The sequence below is a fragment of the Gossypium hirsutum genome, chromosome A02 (genome assembly GCF_007990345.1).
Source record: "Gossypium hirsutum isolate 1008001.06 chromosome A02, Gossypium_hirsutum_v2.1, whole genome shotgun sequence".
Lineage (NCBI taxonomy): Eukaryota > Viridiplantae > Streptophyta > Magnoliopsida > Malvales > Malvaceae > Gossypium > Gossypium hirsutum.
The window spans coordinates 2,098,554-2,117,100 of record NC_053425.1 but is presented as its reverse complement, the minus strand read 5'-3'; the positions used below and the strand labels follow the sequence as shown (position 1 = coordinate 2,117,100).

The window sequence follows — 18,547 nt, the reverse complement described above, 5'->3', positions numbered from 1 at the left end:
AAATTTTCCATGTGGTGGACAATTTTACCCTTTTATTATAGATATAAATAGGTAGCCAAGCTCGTTGTGGTAAGCAAAACACGAGTGAAAGTGAAACACAACAAAGAGAATCATCCATTCAAATGGCATTGACCTTGTCCAAGTTTATCGTCCTCAAACCCAGCGACAATAATGGCTACTTAAGCTATATACGTGAAGGCGAAAACAACCTTGGGTTTCTCAAATTCTTTGAAACTCAAGCCGTGAGTCCATATGCTAAGTTAGAAGTGGAGATTTCCGACACAAATGACTTGGTGCATATAAGAAGCTTCCAAAACAACAAGTATTGGCAACGAACCAAAACCGTTTCCATTGCCGGAGTCCCACTGGAGCAGTACTGGATTGCCGCCACTGCCAAAAACAAGGAGGAAAATCAATCCAAGGAGACATGTACGTTGTTCAAGTTTGCCCCTGTAGACCATGCTACTGGTACTGTACGAATCGTGCATGTCCAATCAGGGTGCAATTTATGCTTATGGCTAGGGAGTGATCTGATACTTAATCGCTGCGTATCGGCAAACTACCGGGAGTTTGATAGTAATGGCTTTGATATCTTCAGCATTATTGATTGTAAGTCGTCACTGGTTTTGCCAAAGTACGTTGCCTTCAAAGGACATAATAACAAGTACCTGTGTGTTCGTGAAAATTACTTAGCATTTTCAGCGGATGACATTGGTGACTCAACTGTGGCATGCGAGACTTTTGTTACTGATGATGGAAAGGTTCACATCAAATCCATTTGTGCTGGAAAGTTTTGGTGGGCTGACCCGAAATGGATTTGGGTAGGATATGATGACCCTAGCAACTGGGGCGAAGGCAGAACAATTTTTTAGGGGAACCAGACGAAATTTTAAATTTTTATAGTTGATATATTCATAATTTGTAAAGGATTAAATCAAATTTTTATAATTTTAGGGGGCCAAAATATAATTTTACCTTTACTAATTTAAAATTTTTAAAAAATTTTAAGAACCAAAATACCAATTTTACATTTTAGGGGGGCCGGGGCCCATGCTTGCCCCCTGGCTTCGCCCCTGCCTAGCAACAATGATGGCACCACGTTCTGCCTTGTCAAAGTTGACGATAAGACTATAGGTTTATCAACCGTTTTGGCGTCTGAAACTTAAGCTTAAAACATCGCCGTTTTATAGGGCTATATAAGTAAAAAAAAGTGTTAAAAAATTCAAATTTTCAGTTTAAAAAAAAAATCTCTTCGAGCCCCTTTTTTTCTTTCTTTCTCGGCCCTCTTGAATTTGGCCTAGTTCGTTGCCCGGCCATGGCCACCGGTCATCGATGATGGCAATTGTCGCCTTCGATGGCTGGAGTTTAAAAAAATTGCTTTTTTGGCCTTATTTAACCCTTAAGAGCCCGATCTGAAGGCTAATGCCTAAAAAAAAAATTAGAACAAAAAAAATAAAGAAAATATAAGAAAATCTCAGCATTGCGCATTCGTTGAACCCTCGGCAGACCCTTAATGGGCTCTGAGGTATCTGATGGTGACAGAAAGCGAAATGGCAGGTAAGAAAGTCTTCTTTATTTATTTATTTATTATGTATTTTTAAATGGAAAAATAAAAAAATAAACTACCTTTTTTCTTTGTTTTTGAAATCTTGTTTTTGTATTTCTTGATATCCTCCTTTTTTTTCATTACAATTTGTTTATCCCACTTTTATTGCCAAGTGATTAAAAATATTTGTATTTGTTTTTTGTTTTCTTTTTTTGCTTCTGTCTTTTCTATTGTTTTTGCTTCCTGTTTCTACACCGTTTCTGTTCTCTTGTTCTTTCTGTTTTGTAGGTGGGTGGCCGTGTGCGGTTAGTAGTGGGGGGAGATCCATGCCTTTGCCGTTTTGGTGCAAGGGTGGCAAAGGAGTAGACCTCGTGGCATGGATGTCTTCGGGAGAAGTGCCTACTGACATGGCAAGGAGCGGTGCGAATAGGGAACTCAAGGTTTTAGTTTTTTGAAAAAACGTTTAGGTTGTGGGTTATTGGGCTTTGAGTTATTGGGTATTAGGGTTTTGTTAGACTGGGTAATGTATTTGGGCCTTGATTGGGCTTGTATGATGGACTGGACCTTGTTCTTATTATTATTACTATTCTTTTTTTTGTTTTGTTTATTGGGTTTATTTATGTGTGTTGGGCCGGGCAAAATTGGGCCCTTACAGTATTTATTATAAACTGCTTAATTACTTGATTTTGTCTGGTCTGCTACCTAATTTTGGGAACTCTTAATATAATAACCTGATAATTATTTTCATTTTTCACATTCTAATATTAATATATTTTAATTATGTTCAGTCATTTAAATTTACTTTTGAACATAGTAATCAATATGTACTTCATACTAATTAATTTTTTTGAAATTTTGAATTTTTTTGATTATTTTTATGAAATTTAAATTATTTGTTGATGTAGCGTATAAGACTAATAGTGACATGTCAGCATGAAGCACATGTGAATTGCCACGTGAGTTGCCACACCAACATCGTTAAAATACTAACGTTTTAGTCTGTATTCCCGTTAGAAAAAGATTTAACTCTTTTTGAAATATTAATATCTGAATTTAATTAAAAAAAAGTAAATGTCAAATTAACAAAAGATGTAAACATTAAAAGCTAAAATTAATATTATAAATTTTATTTGTAGATTGTAGTCATTAAGGGTGGGTTTGAATGGGCGATTGGGTACGATGCATTTAACTTACTTTTTGTCTCATGCTACAATATTGTTATGGTATCTAATCTCACCGCCACCGCCTAATTCTAATTATAACTTTACGGAGTAATTGCAAATTGTAAATTGTGCTTATAAAAAAAAATCATTTAAATATATTATTTCAAAACTACTATTAAAATAAATATTTAAATATTTTTTATTTTAAAAATTTAACCCTATTTATAAAATCTTAATCAATAATAGCTAATTACTTAAAATAAATCATTAAATATACTTTTTCTCACTTTCATTTTGTTCCATACCTACCTAATTTCATTTTGTCCGGTAATAACTAACTGTAAACCCAAACTCGAATACTGAACTTTGTACTCTAAATTTAAACCTTGATTTTGGGGAATACTGAACTTTGTACTCTAAATTTAAACCTTGAATTTTGGGATTTGAGATTTAAGGTTCAAAATTCGAGTTCAAGGTTTGGGGTTCACAATAAAATAATCATCAAAATTATTTGTCAATGACATAAAAAAAATACACAAAAAATACTTTTTTTAAAAAAAATTGGTTGCACAAAAAAAACCTTATGAAAAAAAATAAAATGATTAAAATTTGTAAAAAAAGAAAAGATGTTTGTTTATAATTAAAAAAAATTAATTATTTGAAGTAATTTAGTTAAAGTTAAATTAAGTTGGAGAAGATATTAGATATAGATGAGTGTATAATAATACTTTATTATTCTTAAAATTTAATGACCTGGTACTATTCTATTGGTGCTTAAAAAACTATGCTTTTTAAGATAAGTGGTTGGAATAATTTATGATTATTTTATGATTATTTTATTATTAGATGTTTTAATTAATACATTAATGGTTAAGTAATTGGAAAGGATGAAAAGAAAACCATCTTCATCGCTTCCATCATCTCACACCATTCTTCATGAAAGAAAACAAATGGACACAAGAAACCAATTATTATCGAATTGTATTAAATCGGTTTTGTTCGAATTTGGGGTTTTCATATTATTTTTGGGCCTTAAATTTTTAGACTTTATTTAGATATAATTATCTTTGGATTTAGCATTTTAAACTTTAATTAGATAAAATGGGTTAATATATATGGCTTATATATTCAAAAAATCTTATTTTTTTCGACTTTTCAACGTCAAATAAAATAAATTAAAATCAAATCAAAATAATATAGTTCAATAACACCACTAACCGAAATCGAACCAAACTACGAGAAAACTAAAATGGAACCGAATTAAATTATCATTTTAACTCGATTTCTCAATTTTATCGAACTTTTGTTCAACCCTACCTCAATTTTATGCGAAATTGACAAGAGGTGAGGTGAGTAGGTACAAAACTATGTGTGTGTGTGTATATATATATAATAGTATTTATTTTACACCACTTTACTACCTGATTTTGTCTGTTGTGCTACCTGGAGTACCTGGGGACTCCTAATATAGTAACCTGAAAACCATTTTCATTTTTCACATTCTAATATAATAGACACCTCTGTACTAATTCAATTTACCCTGTAATTTTGTTTATACATCGTACGCATTGAGTCTAATTGTAATTCCAAAATGCAAATTGTACTTATAAAAAAATAATTTAAAACTATAATTAAAATAGTTATTTAAATATTTTTATTTTAAAAAATTCACCACATTTATAAAATCTTAAATCAATCAACAAATCACTGTAATAGCTAATTACTTCAAATAAATCATTAAATAAAGTTGTTCTCACTGTAAGACCCAAATTTTGCCCGGGCCCAGACCATAAAACCCAAATAGACCAAGACCAATAAAGAATTAACAGACCATTACAACAAAATTAACCCAAAAACAGACCCAATTCAAATGCCCAATAATGATAAAAACCTTAGAGGCCCGAATGGCCCAAAACTATACTAGTTTTCAGCCAAACAAAAAAACCATAGCCTCATGCTTTGTAGCTACCGCCGCTTCACCTCCCTCACGCATGCACGCCTCTGACCGGTCGCCACTCGCACGCCTCAGCCTTGGCCACTTGCCCACTAACCTTCTGACACCAGCTCTCCATGCCACCATGTCGGCCACCTGCTCCTCTGTACCATCATGCCTCTGCCACCGCCGTTTGCCCATTCCCTGCAAGACCAGAAAGAAGATGGACAACAATATTTTTAAAGGCTATAAAAGCCCGAAGAAAAACAGATGCAGAGGGAGGAGGGGGTTCTTCTTTTTTGATATAAAAAAAAAGGATTTTGTAACACAGATATTAGAGATCGAAACAAACATAAACAAAGGGTAGCAAGAAATCAAAAAAGGTTGATTTTCACTTTCGTTCTAAGATCTGAGTTCACTTATTTTGTTTTTTATTTTTCTTTTTTATATACGAAAATAGACAAAAGTAAAAGAAAAGAAATAAGGAAACCTCACCTGAAACCACGGACGCGTCGCCGGAGAACCTTCTCCATCGTGGCGATTGGGTTCGAAGGAGAGGGCCACGGGTTTCTCTCTTGGCTCCTAAAGGACGTCGAGGTGCTTGGCCTTCGAAGGGCTCCCAAGCGGGGTTTAAATACCCAGGGTCGCGCGTCGCCGGGCACCGAAAATAGTGGCGATACGGTGGACGGCGAGATAGCCCGATCGGCTGAAGCAAAGAGAGAGGGAGAGAGGGCAAAAGGCCCTCAGTTTTTTTAAGAGAAACTGAAATGAAGAAAAGAAACTAACTTAAAGACTAGAGGCAAACGGCGCCGTTTGGGAGTGGGGGGTCCAGGTGCCAAAACGACACAGTTTTGGACCTCCCACACGCGACCCGCCCTACGCCCACGGAGGATCCGCGCATTTTGACCGAATGGTCTATTTGCGCATGGGATCCCTCTACTTTCTTGGCGCATTTCAATGTGTCCTCCCTTCTTTTTTTATTTCAAATTCGCCCCAAATTTGTGTTCCAAAATTCAATATAGTCTTTTTTTAATTAATCAACTTTATTTTTATTATTAATTCTATTATTGCTACTTATTATTATTGCCATTATTCTATTATTTCTTATATTTTATCATTATTGTTGTTACTATTTATATCACTGTTTTACATAATAGTTATAATCATTATTATTCTTTATTTGTTATTGTTGTTATTCTATTATTGTCGTTATTGTTAATATTGGAGCTATTTTTGTCCTTATTATTTTATTGATATCATTGTTTTCTATGTCATTATTATTGTGTTATCATTAGTATCACCACTATGTCATCAAATCAATCAATTTTATATTAAATTTGTCATATTATATTATTTTATTTTCTTGTTTCTTATCTACATTATTATTACTATTATTATTGGCATTATTTTGAATATATCATATATTCTAAATCATTATCAATTTTAAAAATTTTGCATATATGTTATTTCTTCTGAATCATCATACGTAATATTCATTTTAAATTTTTATATGTATCTTTATACTCTAAATTATTATGTATATATATACGTACTTATACATACTTAAATATATTTTTCACATTTCATAATTCTTATATACTTACATATATTTATGCATATTTTACATCATATACATACTTATATATATTCTTTATATTCTTAAGAATGCTTTTTGTATATTTCACATATTTTATGATTCACATACATATACTTTATATTATCACAATTTGTAAATATATATAAACACATATTTACATTTTTATTTTTATAATACTTACCGATTTTTATATATGTATATATTTATCTATGTTTTCACATTCTATAATTTATACGCATTTCTTATTTTATGGCTTAAAATTATACATGCATATACATTTTTACATAATTGTATTTATTGTCATCATTGTTATTTGGTGTTTGTTTATTTATTCATGTACACTTGTGCTTTTTCTAAAATGTTAGTTCTATTTATTTATTTGTATGCTTTGTTTATGTAATCGCCTCGTCATTTCATTTTGCCTATTGTATTATTGTTACTCACTTTGCCTTGCTCACCTTGTCGTATTCGTTATTGTTTTGTCAAGCATTAATACCAAGCATCAAAAGGAAAATTTTTCTAAATAAGGCAATATTTCGCGTTTGGAAAATCGAGAAAACGTGCCCTAACGTGCTGGGTTTCGATTTCTCGTTCGACTAAATAGCCAAATATCCTCTTAAAGCTTCAAAGTGTGGTTTCATTAAACTATAAGGTGATCTTGGTTTCGATGGTTTAGAGTATCGTGTCCTAACGTACTGGATGTGATATTCCTTCGGAACAAGAGAATCTTATATTCCAATTCACGTCATCAGAGTTTCTTTCAAGGATCGTATTTTTTAAAAAACTCTTCAAATTTCCAATTTTCGACACTAAGACACTAATTAATCAACTAGGTACCAATTTTGGGCGTATCGAGGGTGCTAATCCTTCCTCGTGCGTAACCGACCCCCGAACTCATTTTTCTGAATTTCGTAGACCAAAATCGTTGTTTTAATAAAATTAAATCATTTATGAAAAAACAACCACTTTTTGAGGTGACCCGATCACACCTCATCAAAAAGGATTGGCGGCGACTCCCGTTTTCATTCTTTTTTTTTAAATCCAAGTCGACTCCGTTTTCATCCAAAAACAATGGTGTCAACACTCACTTTCATTTTGTTCCATACTTAATTTTGTCCTGTTAAACTTTCCACCCAACCTTCGAGATAACAAATCTTCCATGTGATGGACAATATTACCCTTTTATTATAGATATAAATAGGTAGTGAAGCTCGTTGTGGTAAGCAAAACACAAGAGTGAAAGTGAAACACAACAAAGAGAATCATCCATTCAAATGGCATTGACCTTGCCCAAGTTTATCGTCCTCAAACCCAGCGACAATAATGGCTACTTAAGCTATATACGTGAAGGCGAAAACAACCTTGGGTTTCTCAAATGCTAAGTTCGAAGTGGAGATTTCCGACACAAATGGCTTGGTGCATATAAGAAGTTGCCAAAACAACAAGTATTGGCAACGAACCCAAACCGTTTCCATCGCCGGAGTCCCACCGGAGCAGTACTGGATTGCCGCCACTGCCCAAAACAAGGAGGAAGATCAATCCAAGGAGACATGTACGTTGTTCAAGTTTGTCCCTGCAGGCCCTGTTACTGGTACGGACCGTACGGTACAAATCGTGCATGTCCAATCAGGGTGCAAGTTATGCTTATTGCCAGGGAGTGATCTGCTACTTAATCGCTGCGTGTCGGCAAACTACCGGGAGTTTGATAGTAATGGCTTTGATATCTTCAGCATTATTGATTGTAAGTCGTTACTGGTTTTGCCAAAGTACGTTGCCTTCAAAGGACATAATAACAAGTACCTGTGTGTTCGTGAAAATTACTTAGCATTTTCAGCAGATGACATTGGTGACTCAACTGTGGCATTCGAGACTTTTGTTACTAATGGTGGAAAGGTTCACATCAAATCCATTTGTGCTGGAAAGTTTTGGTGGGCCAACAATAGTGCGATTTGGGTAGGATCTGATGACCCTAGAAACAATGATGGCCCCCCGTTTCGCCCTGTCAAAGTTGACGATAAGACTATAGGTCTGTTCAGTCTGGTCAACAATAAGTTCTGCACGACCCTCACACGACAAAACGGCGAGGAATGTCTTAACCCAGCTGTCCCAACCATCACCAAAGAAGCCAAGTTAACGGTGGAAGAGCCAGTCTTGACAAGGGATATCTATGATGTCAAATATGATCTTGGTAATTCCAGGGTTTACCACGAAACAACCTTTATTATTGCCAAGAATTTTGCTAGTAACTATACCCGACAACCCACCCATATGGACATAAAGCTTTCATATACAAATATCAAGACTAGTACTTGGAAGAGTAATTTTCCACTCAAGTTAGCAATGGAAGCTAAAATGGAATTCAACGTACCATTGATTTCTCAGGGAAATATTGAAATGTCCGGTGAATTTCACTCAGATGTCAAGTGGGAAGAGACCAAAGAATCGAAAACTTTAGTAGACGTTGTACACAAAATTGTTGTGCCTGCGATGACTAAGGTGACGGTTAACCTCATTGCAACCAAAGGTAAGTGCGATGTTCCCTTCACTTTCATGCAAAGTGACACTCTTTATGATGGGACCATTGTCACAACTGAAGTTCAAGGTGCCACTTACACTGGTTCCAATTACTACAGCATTCACTTTGAGACTGAAGAAACAAAGCTGGATCCGTGAAAGAAGCCGGAGCCTATGTAATCTATGAACACACAAAATTTCATTGCATTGTGTGTGTGTGTTTGTGTGGTGTGCTAGCACGTGTGTGAGTAAAATAGAATCATGTTTCCTTCATGGATGCATGCGTCTATGGTTTCCTATAATTAAGTACTATCAATAAATGTTGCATGCATAGCCTAGTGGCATTGTATCTCTCAAGTTTAATGTGAGATATATAAATAATGTATGCTATCTTTATGTGGTGTGTAGATCAAATATTTGTACTCCTGCTTTATATTATAATTTATGAGTTGCTGGTTGATAATATCTGGTTAAAAATTTCTATCATTAGCATGTTTTATCTAATAAACATCTTTATTTTACAAATAAAAAATAATTACTCAAGGTAGATGGTTGAGAGTTAGAGGAATTCTTGCTGATAATTCAATAATATATGAGATAAGAAAATAAAGTTGCAACATGGTAATCGGTATGTATCGTTTCAGTCGTAAATCAGTAATAATTAGTCTATGTTTCGTTCCAGTTAAAATTTCGGTGTGCTTCGGCCATTTCGATGTATTTCAATCTATTTCGGTCAATAATTAGTACGTATCAACCCAAATCGATTGATACAAAATATTAACTTTTTAAACTAAATTTTAAAATTTTTTCTTAACCATTTTAATTTTTTAACATTATATTAAAAATGAAAAGTTATTAAATTGAATTATTCAACCTAATTAATAATTTTAAAACTTATATTTAGATATAAACGTAATTGAATTATAGTTGCATGTTAATATAATATATAATTTATTTTTAACCAAAATAACAAATAATTTATAAACAAAATAAAAATTAAACTATAAATATATGTGAAAAATGTTTAAATATATATAATTTATCGAAAATTTAAAAGTTAAACTATATATATATATAAAAGAAAGCATTTAAAAACACCCGTAAACTTGAAATGATATATTAAAACATGCAGCTGTTGATATATACCATAAGATAAAAAATGATACACTCACTAGCTACCTTAATTCCACCTTCACTATGGATAAAATGTCAAATCATATGACTCTTTCTGCAAAATGCATCAACTTCAAACCTCTTGGTTGTTGTGATGCTAATTTATCTAAAATTAGTACTATTAAATTTGTATTGAAGATTTTTATGAAGATTAATAGATTGAATTTTTAATCTAATGGTGAGCATTTGATTAAATTAAATAAAAGAATTTTGAATTAATCAAGTTGATGAATCCTATTTTATCATCCTAATTAATTTGAAAATTTTTCGGGTCGAGTGAAATAAAATTCAAGTTGAATAGAATAGAATCGAGTAAAATTATTCGAGTTAAACATGTCAAATTAAAATCTTGTTACAATATAACTAATTTCATGTTGGAGGACATATATTTGAAGCCATATATATTTAAAAACTTTTTCAAACCAAAATAAGAAAAAAAATACTTTAGTATTATAAACTTGAATTGTTAATTAATTTATTTAGCTCCCAAAATTATTAGTTTAAATTATTTTAACTTTTTTATATATTCTTCAGAATTCTTACTTTTTATAAATATTTTAAAATTTTAAAATTATTTTATTATTTTTTTTTGTAGTTGTTGTTGAGTGAGAGATCAATTTGCTCAATTTCAAAATTGACAAGACTATAGAATCTCGTGTGTTGGCTTAATGGTCAGGATGTTCATCGTCTTAGGTGTGGCTTGGGTTCAAGTTATTCGAATTATTGAGTTATTCGAATGATAAAATTCAACTCAAATTACTTATCCGAGTTGATTCGAAAAAACCAAATACCTCAAATAACTTGATTTGATTATCTCGAATTTTTTTTTTCAAATTTTTAAATAGAATTAAGTTTTGCTCACCCTTAATTATCATATTTTAATGGTTAAGTCAGACTAAATGTTGTAGGTTCATAGTGTTCTAAATCACTCCCTCTACCTTAGAGATACAGAACAACTTTCAAAGTCATTAATCGTTATATTACCTTGACTGCTATGTCAAAATTACTCATATCTTGTGAGAAGTTAATAGTTTAAAAAATTCTTTAATTAAGATAAACATAAATAGAAATACTATGTTTATGGTCTAAAATGGCTGTTATGGCGGTGTACTGCTGTTACTCTTTTTTTACAAGATACATAAAAAAATTCTAGTTTATTAGAAATGCAATTTTTTATTGATTTGGTGTAATTAAAAACCCCATCACTAATATACCATTATAAATTTAAAAACTTACCTCATTTATCAGTTGTTTTTCTAGATTCAATTAAATCTAGTGACTATGAATAAAATAGAAACTCTTTCTCATTTCTCTAACCTTTACAGTTTCTTTCAAAGTACGTCTAAAAGAACAAAAAAGAACGAAAGAAAGTTTCATATGTATATAATTTTAATGTTTAATTTATAGCATTTTCAATTTTAACAGCATAGAAACATCAAATCGAAGAGCTATCTTCTTAGAAGGTGAGACAGAAAATGGTTCAAAAAATAATAGTAAGTCAAATTCTCCTACTATAACTAAGCTTTGAATTTATAATTTATATTCTAATTTTTTTTAACTTTTATATTTTTTAAAATTTGGAATCTCAATATCTAAACGATGATAATTAAATTTGTTAAGTCAAATTTTGTTACTAATTTTATATCAAGAGTAAGTCGTGAAAATTCGATCAATTTTATCTTTTATAGTAACTATTAAATCATTAATTAAAATGATGTGACTTTTTTTTACAAGTATTATGTGGGAATAGTAAGTTGACGCTGTATTATACATGTGATAATATATTTATCGCATAAAATTTTGAAAACACCATAATTTAATTTAGGGTAACTTATACAAATGATCACTCAACTATGCCCGCATTCCTGTTTTGGTCACTGAACGTTGAAAATATTCAATTTAGGCATTAACATTAGAATTCGTTCTTGTTCTGGTCATCCACCATTAAATTGATAATGAAATTTCTTTTTCTAATTGGTATAATAATATATTTAGTCCTTAGTATTTAAGTGTTCTATCAATTGGATCCTAACTTTAAATAATTTAATAAATTTAACCTTTCACATTTATAAATTCTATTAATTTGATCCTCAAACATTCTAACCAAAACTTTCAACTTTTAAAACAGAGGCATTCGACATCTATTAATTGCTTTATTTATGGTTGAAATTGTCCAATTTGATACATAAACCTTTTGTTTATATTTTTAAGAATTTTGTGTTAGAAATTAACAAAAAACCATTAAAAGTAATAGAAAATACAAATTTTAAAAATATAATATATAATAAAATTATATAAATAATTTAATATTTGTAAAAAAATAAAATTTCACTCTGACTAGAATAAATTTTTTGAACCACATACTACCATAATGTTAGTTTTTAATTAATTTAGCAAATGATTTGACACTAAATCAGACTATTAGTGATAAATATTGCTTATTGTGAATTTAAAAATTAAAAATAAATAGAACATATAATAATCTCTTAACCTATTTATAAAATTAAAGAAATCATTATCAATGTAACAAAAGAAATTTCAAATAATTTTGTCACATTTTTTTCTTATGAAAAATTAAATGTTCATAATTTTTATTATATAATTATTAATTGAAAAATTGGATTTTTTTAAAGTAATATTTTTTAACTTTGGAATTAATTTCCAATTTCAAATATCAATTTCGAGGACTATTTCTAAATACCTTTAAGGAAACATTATACTGTTAATAACAAGAGTAAATTTAAAGTGTTTTATTTTAAGGTTTTTCATTTTCTTTGCCGAAATTTCATCAATCAAAGGGTCATAAAATATTATATTTAGACGAAAACTAATAAAAAAAGAAAATGAAATAAATTTTCACGATAATCTCATTGGTATCAAGAATTGTTAATATACCAGTTAAAAAAAGGTTTTTTACTATCAATTTAATGGTGGGTGACCAAAACAATAACGGATTTAAACATTAATGTCTAAATTAAAAATTTTTAAAATTAAGGGATAAAATCAAAACTTTTAATTTAATGAATTTAAAAGTTCCATAATATTCAAAATAAGTTGCATAATAGCTTAAATAAAAATGTAATGGTGGAATGTGAAAATTTGAATGCAGTCAACATGTTAAAATAAATTTTATAATTTTGTATAAAAAATATTATTAAATTAAAATTTAAGTATTAAATTGTAACTTCAGCAAAATATAAAAATAAATAGCAAAATTTAATAAATTGAATTTGCTAATAAAATATGAGACGTTAAATTGTGTTTAATTGTGCAAAATTGATTCAAAGTCATATGACACCGGTCAAGGAACTACGCAGGAAGAGAATTTTGACTCATTTTTTTGTCTAATTTTATGTTAATTAACTTATTTTTTATTTTTGTATTGAATATTATCTGTTTTTTATTTTATTATAATGATTTTATTTATGGAAACTTATATAAAAAACAATATTATAACATTACAATATTGACTCATTTAATTTTGATTTTCTAGATTCTATTATTTTCAATTTTTAAAGAATAAATTATTGTGACTACGAATAAAAAAATTTATAATCTCAATTTTGTCACCTTTTTTTCCTTTTGAAATTCCCTTGTTCCAAGTATCTTCATATTACAGTAAGTCAAACATCCACATACGCATGCAATAAGAAAATGGGTAAAAGTAGTATGAAATTTTTTATATTAAGGGTTAAATTGTATTTTATCTTTTTAATTAAAAATAAATAAATTAGTTATACGATAAATTAATAAGTAAATAGATTTTTTGTGCTAAAACATTTATATATTTGTACGATTAAAAACTAACATAACTGACAAAATAATTAAATAGTGACACATGTCAGGGGTGTGGCTAAAGGGCTGGCAGGCTCACTCCTTAAAATAAAAAAAATTCCATTTAATAAAGGTAAAATTACACTTTAACCTCTTAAAGTGATACAAAAATTGATTTAATCATTTAAAAATTATAAAGATTTGATTATTAAAATAGTAAAATTATATTTTTATTATTGTAAAAATTATAAAAATTATAAAAATTTTGATTGAACCTTAATTATTGTGCTGGTCCACAAGTCAAGGAAATGAACAGCATATGCCATTATTATATATGAATTGACTTCAAATATCTGGGTTTCTTGAATCAAACTTTGTTCACATGGCGGCTCAAAGCATTGCCTCTATAAATAAGGGGAATATCTTGCTGAAATCTTCACAAATTCATCACTTCCATAAACATGGAGTCCCTTAACCGTTCTCTGTCATTGCTTTTCATTGTTGTTTGCTCATTGTCATGGGTGAGTGCTTCAGCTAATAGCCATGATGATTTTCTTGAATGCCTTTATTCATATCATCCCAAGGAATCCTCTTCCATTACTCAAGTTATCTACACTGAAACAAACTCTTCATATTCAGCAGTTTTGGATTCTTCCATTAGGAATCACAGGTTCTCTATGCCTAATACCCCCAAACCATTGGTTATTGTAATACCTTTGAACATTTCCCATGTTCAAGCAACGATTCATTGCTCCAAAAAGCATGGCCTCCAAATTAGAACTCGAAGTGGTGGTCATGACTTCGAAGGTCTTTCCTATGTCTCCCATGTCCCATTTGTTGTTATCGATTTGGTTAATTTGCGATCAGTCGATGTTGATGTCGAAAACGAAGAGGCGTGGGTTCAATCAGGTGCGACCGTGGGTGAAGTATTCTACAGAATCAATGAAAGAAGCACGAACCTTACCTTCGCCGCAGCTGTTGTCCGCACTGTAGGAATTGGTGGGTTGATTAGCGGTGGAGGCGATGGTTTATTGTTCCGAAAATATGGTCTCTCGGTGGATAACGTGATCGATGCGCAGTTGGTCGATGCTAATGGAAGAGTTCTTGATAGAAGATCGATGGGTGAAGATCTGTTTTGGGCCATTCGAGGTGGCGGAGGGGGAAGCTTTGGGATCGTTATTTCATGGAAAATAAAGCTGGTTCATGTTCCTTCAACTGTGACTGTTTTCTCAGTGGGCAGGACCTTGGAACAAAATGCAACACAGCTTCTTCATCGTTGGCAATACGTTGCGCCCAATCTTCCGAATGATGTATACTCACTCGTTGCGATATCAACGACAAACGCCAGTGAAAATGGGGCAAAGACGGTTCTTGCCACCTTTACTTCATTGTTCCAAGGTGATGCCAATGAGTTTATTCCATTGATGCAAGAACGATTCCCTGAGCTTGGACTCGTTAAGGAAGATTTTATTGAGATGACTTGGATCGAATCTCTATTGTTAATGAACGGAGTTTCAAATGAAACATCGGAGATTTTGCTCGATAGGAGCAACAGGTATTCCCTTCTTCCTCCTTCATTCAAATCAAAATCTGATTACGTGAGGGAACCAATGCCTGAAATAGCATTACAAGGGCTATGGCCTCAACTTCTCGAGGTCGACGAAGGAGGCATAGCAGTTCAAAACTTTATTGCTTACGGTGGAATAATGGAGGAAATCTCAGAGACAGAAACTCCATTTCCACATCGAAAAGGCACCTTATACAAGATAAACTACAATATCGGTTGGCTAGAGGAGGAAAACAATAATTCTCAAAGGTATATAAGCTGGATGAGGAAACTTTATAGCTACATGGGTCCTTTTGTTTCGAAATCTCCACGAGAAGCGTATGTTAATTACAGAGATCTCGATATCGGAAGCAATAATTACTATGGCAAGACAAGTTATAAGCAAGCAAGCATTTGGGGACGTAAATATTTCAAGAATAATTTTGATAGGCTTGTTTATGTCAAGACGAAGACTGATCCAAAGAATTTCTTCAAGCATGAACAAAGCATTCCTCCTCGTTTTCATTGATAGAAAAAAAAGAAGATTATATTATGAGTTATATTTAGTACCTAATAATTCTAATAATTCGTCATCACTGTTGTTTAGGATGACTAATTCTTCAAAATTCAAATCTAGTTCAATATTATGATGTACAATAAGTACTCTATACAATTTCATTACTTAATAATACATTGATTCCGTTTTCCAGTTTTAGTTTAAGTCAGTTTTGATGATCTTATCAGTTTTATCAATCAGTTTAGACAATTTGATCAATCAATTTCAATAAAATCGATGGTTCAATCTCTGTGAGACAGACCCTATTCTATATGCTACAAATTTAATTTATTTTTAATGTACTCAACACCCATCAATAGTCCATACGTCATTAAATGCCATCACTAAGGAGATCGTTTTAAGAATCCATTATATCTTGGTTGATGAGAAATAATTATATGGAACATGGATATTATTATTGTCGAAACTATCTTTTTTCGGCTTAAAAAAAATGGACGACTGACTTTTTAAAACAAAGCGTGGAGCCGCCACCAATCTTTTTTGTTTAGTGTGATTGGATCACCAAGAAGTTTGGTCATTTTTAATAAAACATTTTAGTTTACTAAAACAACGATTTTGGCCTATGTAAATATGAGAAAATGGGTTCGGGAGTCAGTTACGTATGAGGAAGGATTAGCACTCTCATTACGCCCAAAACTAGTACCAAATCGATTAAATGCTGTCCTTATGTCTAAGATTTAAAAATGTTTTTGAAATGTGGTTCCTTTTATAAACATTTGAATAGCCCGAGTTGGTCGTCAAAATTCTCTTGTTTCAGTGGAATATAGCATCACATCCAGCACAATTGGACACGATCCTTTATACCCTCGAAAACATGATAAATTTCGAGTTCCAAAAGTTTATATGTTGGAAATCGGAGAAGGATGCCCAATTATTTAGTCCAATGAGAAAAAACGAAACCCAACACAGTAGGGCACGATTCCTCGAATTTCTAGCCATTGAACATTGCCTTGTTTTAAAATTTAGAAAACATGAGTGAAATTTTAAAGGGATATTCGATTATTTTGAACAAACGGGAAATTGCAACCCAGCACGATAGGGCACGATTCCCCGAGTTGCCAAACATCGAACATTTCCTTCGTTTTAAAGAATTTTTAAAGATATGAGTGAAATTCCAAAGGGATATTCGATTATTTTGAACAAACAGGAAATTGCAACCCAGCACGATAGGGCACGATTCCCCGAATTGCCAAACATCGAACATCGCCTTCGTTTTAAAGAAATTTTAAACGAATAATTATAAAACCCGCTTAAAACACATTATTTTGTCTTGAAATAGAATGAAATAATTGATTTTTAAGAGTTGAAAACCATAAAGCAACATTTTGTAAACCAAATGGAAAACAATGATATGGGATAATATACACATACAATACTTGATGAATGATGATAATGTATCTTATTTAATCAACTAACAAAAAAGGGGTAATTAAACATGATTAATCTAAAAATATAGCCCAATTTTCAAGCATGTACGGAGAATAACTAATATAACAATACAAGACAACGAATAAATAATATGCAACGACGATCTATGGAATAATATATATAAAAAAAAGCCAATCAACATACGAAACAATATAGAAATTAAGAGCTACTATGAGGCAAATCGATATAAAAACTATATATAAAGAAAATCATAAGTGAATAACACATGCAAAATTTGAAATAATTTATATATGTAAAAGAAACTAAGTATACACATAACTTGTTATAAAAATAGATAATATATAAAAGAGGAAATTTGAATCAAATAATGTACAAAACAATTTTTTTAAAAAGAAATATCTATTTGAAGATAACCATGTACATATAAAAAGAAAAATAATTTATATAACATCTACGCTATATATAAAAAAGAATCGAATATGAGGATAAAATATAAATATGTATATATAAAAATATATGAGAATTTTTAAATGAATGATAAAACGATTTTAAGGATACATCAAGTTTTAAAGTGGAAAATATACATATATGTAACAGCACAAAACGAATAGCATATATCTAAAATAAATAATATATGATAACCTTAGATTAATAATAAAATAATTTAAAAATAAAAGATATTACAAATTTTTAATTCATAGTTAAAAATAGTTAAAAATGATTAAAGCCTAAGTAGATATATGTATACATTATATAATATATGATAAAACCCTTTAATATAACTAATAAAAAAGAAAAAATGATTTAAGATAAATACCATATAGAATATTAAAATAAATAAAAAAGGGTTAAAATCCGAATAACTAAGGACCAAATCAGAACGAAAATAAAATTCAGGGCAAAAAGCGTAAAATAATAAGCGCATAAGGACCATATTAGAACGCGCGTCGCAAGAAAAGGACTAAATGGGAAATTGTACCCTATAGCCAGAATGACGTCGTTCTCACGTCCTACCTTCAAGAGGTCAAAGGACTAAATCGAACCAAAGTAAAACAAAAGAGTCCAAATTAAAAAAGGAAATTTAATGAAACTGAATAGCAGTGAAAATGAGGAAGGACTAAATGAGAAAATTCCCCATTGATGGGAAACACACGGATCCTTCCCGGGTCGGGTCATGCGCGTGGGTCATGCCATGAAACGACGCTGTTTCAACACCAATACTGAAGGCTTAAAACGACGCCGTTTTACACATATGTATAAACCAAATTTTGCCCTAAAATTTCATTTGGCAGATTATTTGCTCAAAAAGCCTTAAAACCCCTTTTCAAAACTCTC

The 18,547-nt window shown here is 31.0% G+C and overlaps 3 protein-coding genes and 1 long non-coding RNA gene across 4 annotated transcripts; all 4 read left to right on the top strand.

Moving 5' to 3' along the window:
- The first annotated feature begins 122 nt into the window (after positions 1–122).
- On the top strand, positions 123–872 carry LOC121216251 (uncharacterized). Its single transcript, XM_041091716.1, has one exon. It carries the CDS (start codon positions 123–125, stop codon positions 870–872), a length of 750 nt encoding a protein of 249 aa, XP_040947650.1.
- Positions 873–1,247: 375 nt separating this feature from the next.
- LOC121214532 (uncharacterized) lies at positions 1,248–2,233 on the top strand. Its single transcript, XR_005910145.1, has 2 exons — positions 1,248–1,557; positions 1,835–2,233. It is a non-coding gene; the product is annotated as an uncharacterized lncRNA (long non-coding RNA).
- Positions 2,234–7,513: 5,280 nt separating this feature from the next.
- LOC121216249 (uncharacterized) lies at positions 7,514–8,912 on the top strand. Its single transcript, XM_041091715.1, has 2 exons — positions 7,514–7,605; positions 7,670–8,912. Exons 1-2 carry the CDS (start codon positions 7,514–7,516, stop codon positions 8,910–8,912), a joined length of 1,335 nt encoding a protein of 444 aa, XP_040947649.1.
- Positions 8,913–14,110: 5,198 nt separating this feature from the next.
- LOC121214530 (berberine bridge enzyme-like 8) lies at positions 14,111–15,958 on the top strand. The gene has a single exon (XM_041088302.1). The coding sequence runs from the start codon at positions 14,162–14,164 to the stop codon at positions 15,773–15,775; it is 1,614 nt and encodes a 537-aa protein (XP_040944236.1). The 5' UTR covers positions 14,111–14,161; the 3' UTR covers positions 15,776–15,958.
- The last annotated feature ends 2,589 nt before the right edge of the window (positions 15,959–18,547 follow it).

Excerpts from the sequence above, each read along its gene's own strand:
- LOC121214530 (XM_041088302.1), top strand. The coding sequence starts at position 14,162 with ATGGAGTCCCTTAACCGTTCTCTGTCATTGCTTTTCATTGTTGTTTGC.
- LOC121216249 (XM_041091715.1), top strand. The coding sequence starts at position 7,514 with ATGGCATTGACCTTGCCCAAGTTTATCGTCCTCAAACCCAGCGACAAT. Across the intron at positions 7,606-7,669 it reads GAAGGCGAAAACAACCTTGG|TTGCCAAAACAACAAGTATT; the intron begins GTTTCTCAAATG and ends GCATATAAGAAG.
- LOC121216251 (XM_041091716.1), top strand. The coding sequence starts at position 123 with ATGGCATTGACCTTGTCCAAGTTTATCGTCCTCAAACCCAGCGACAAT.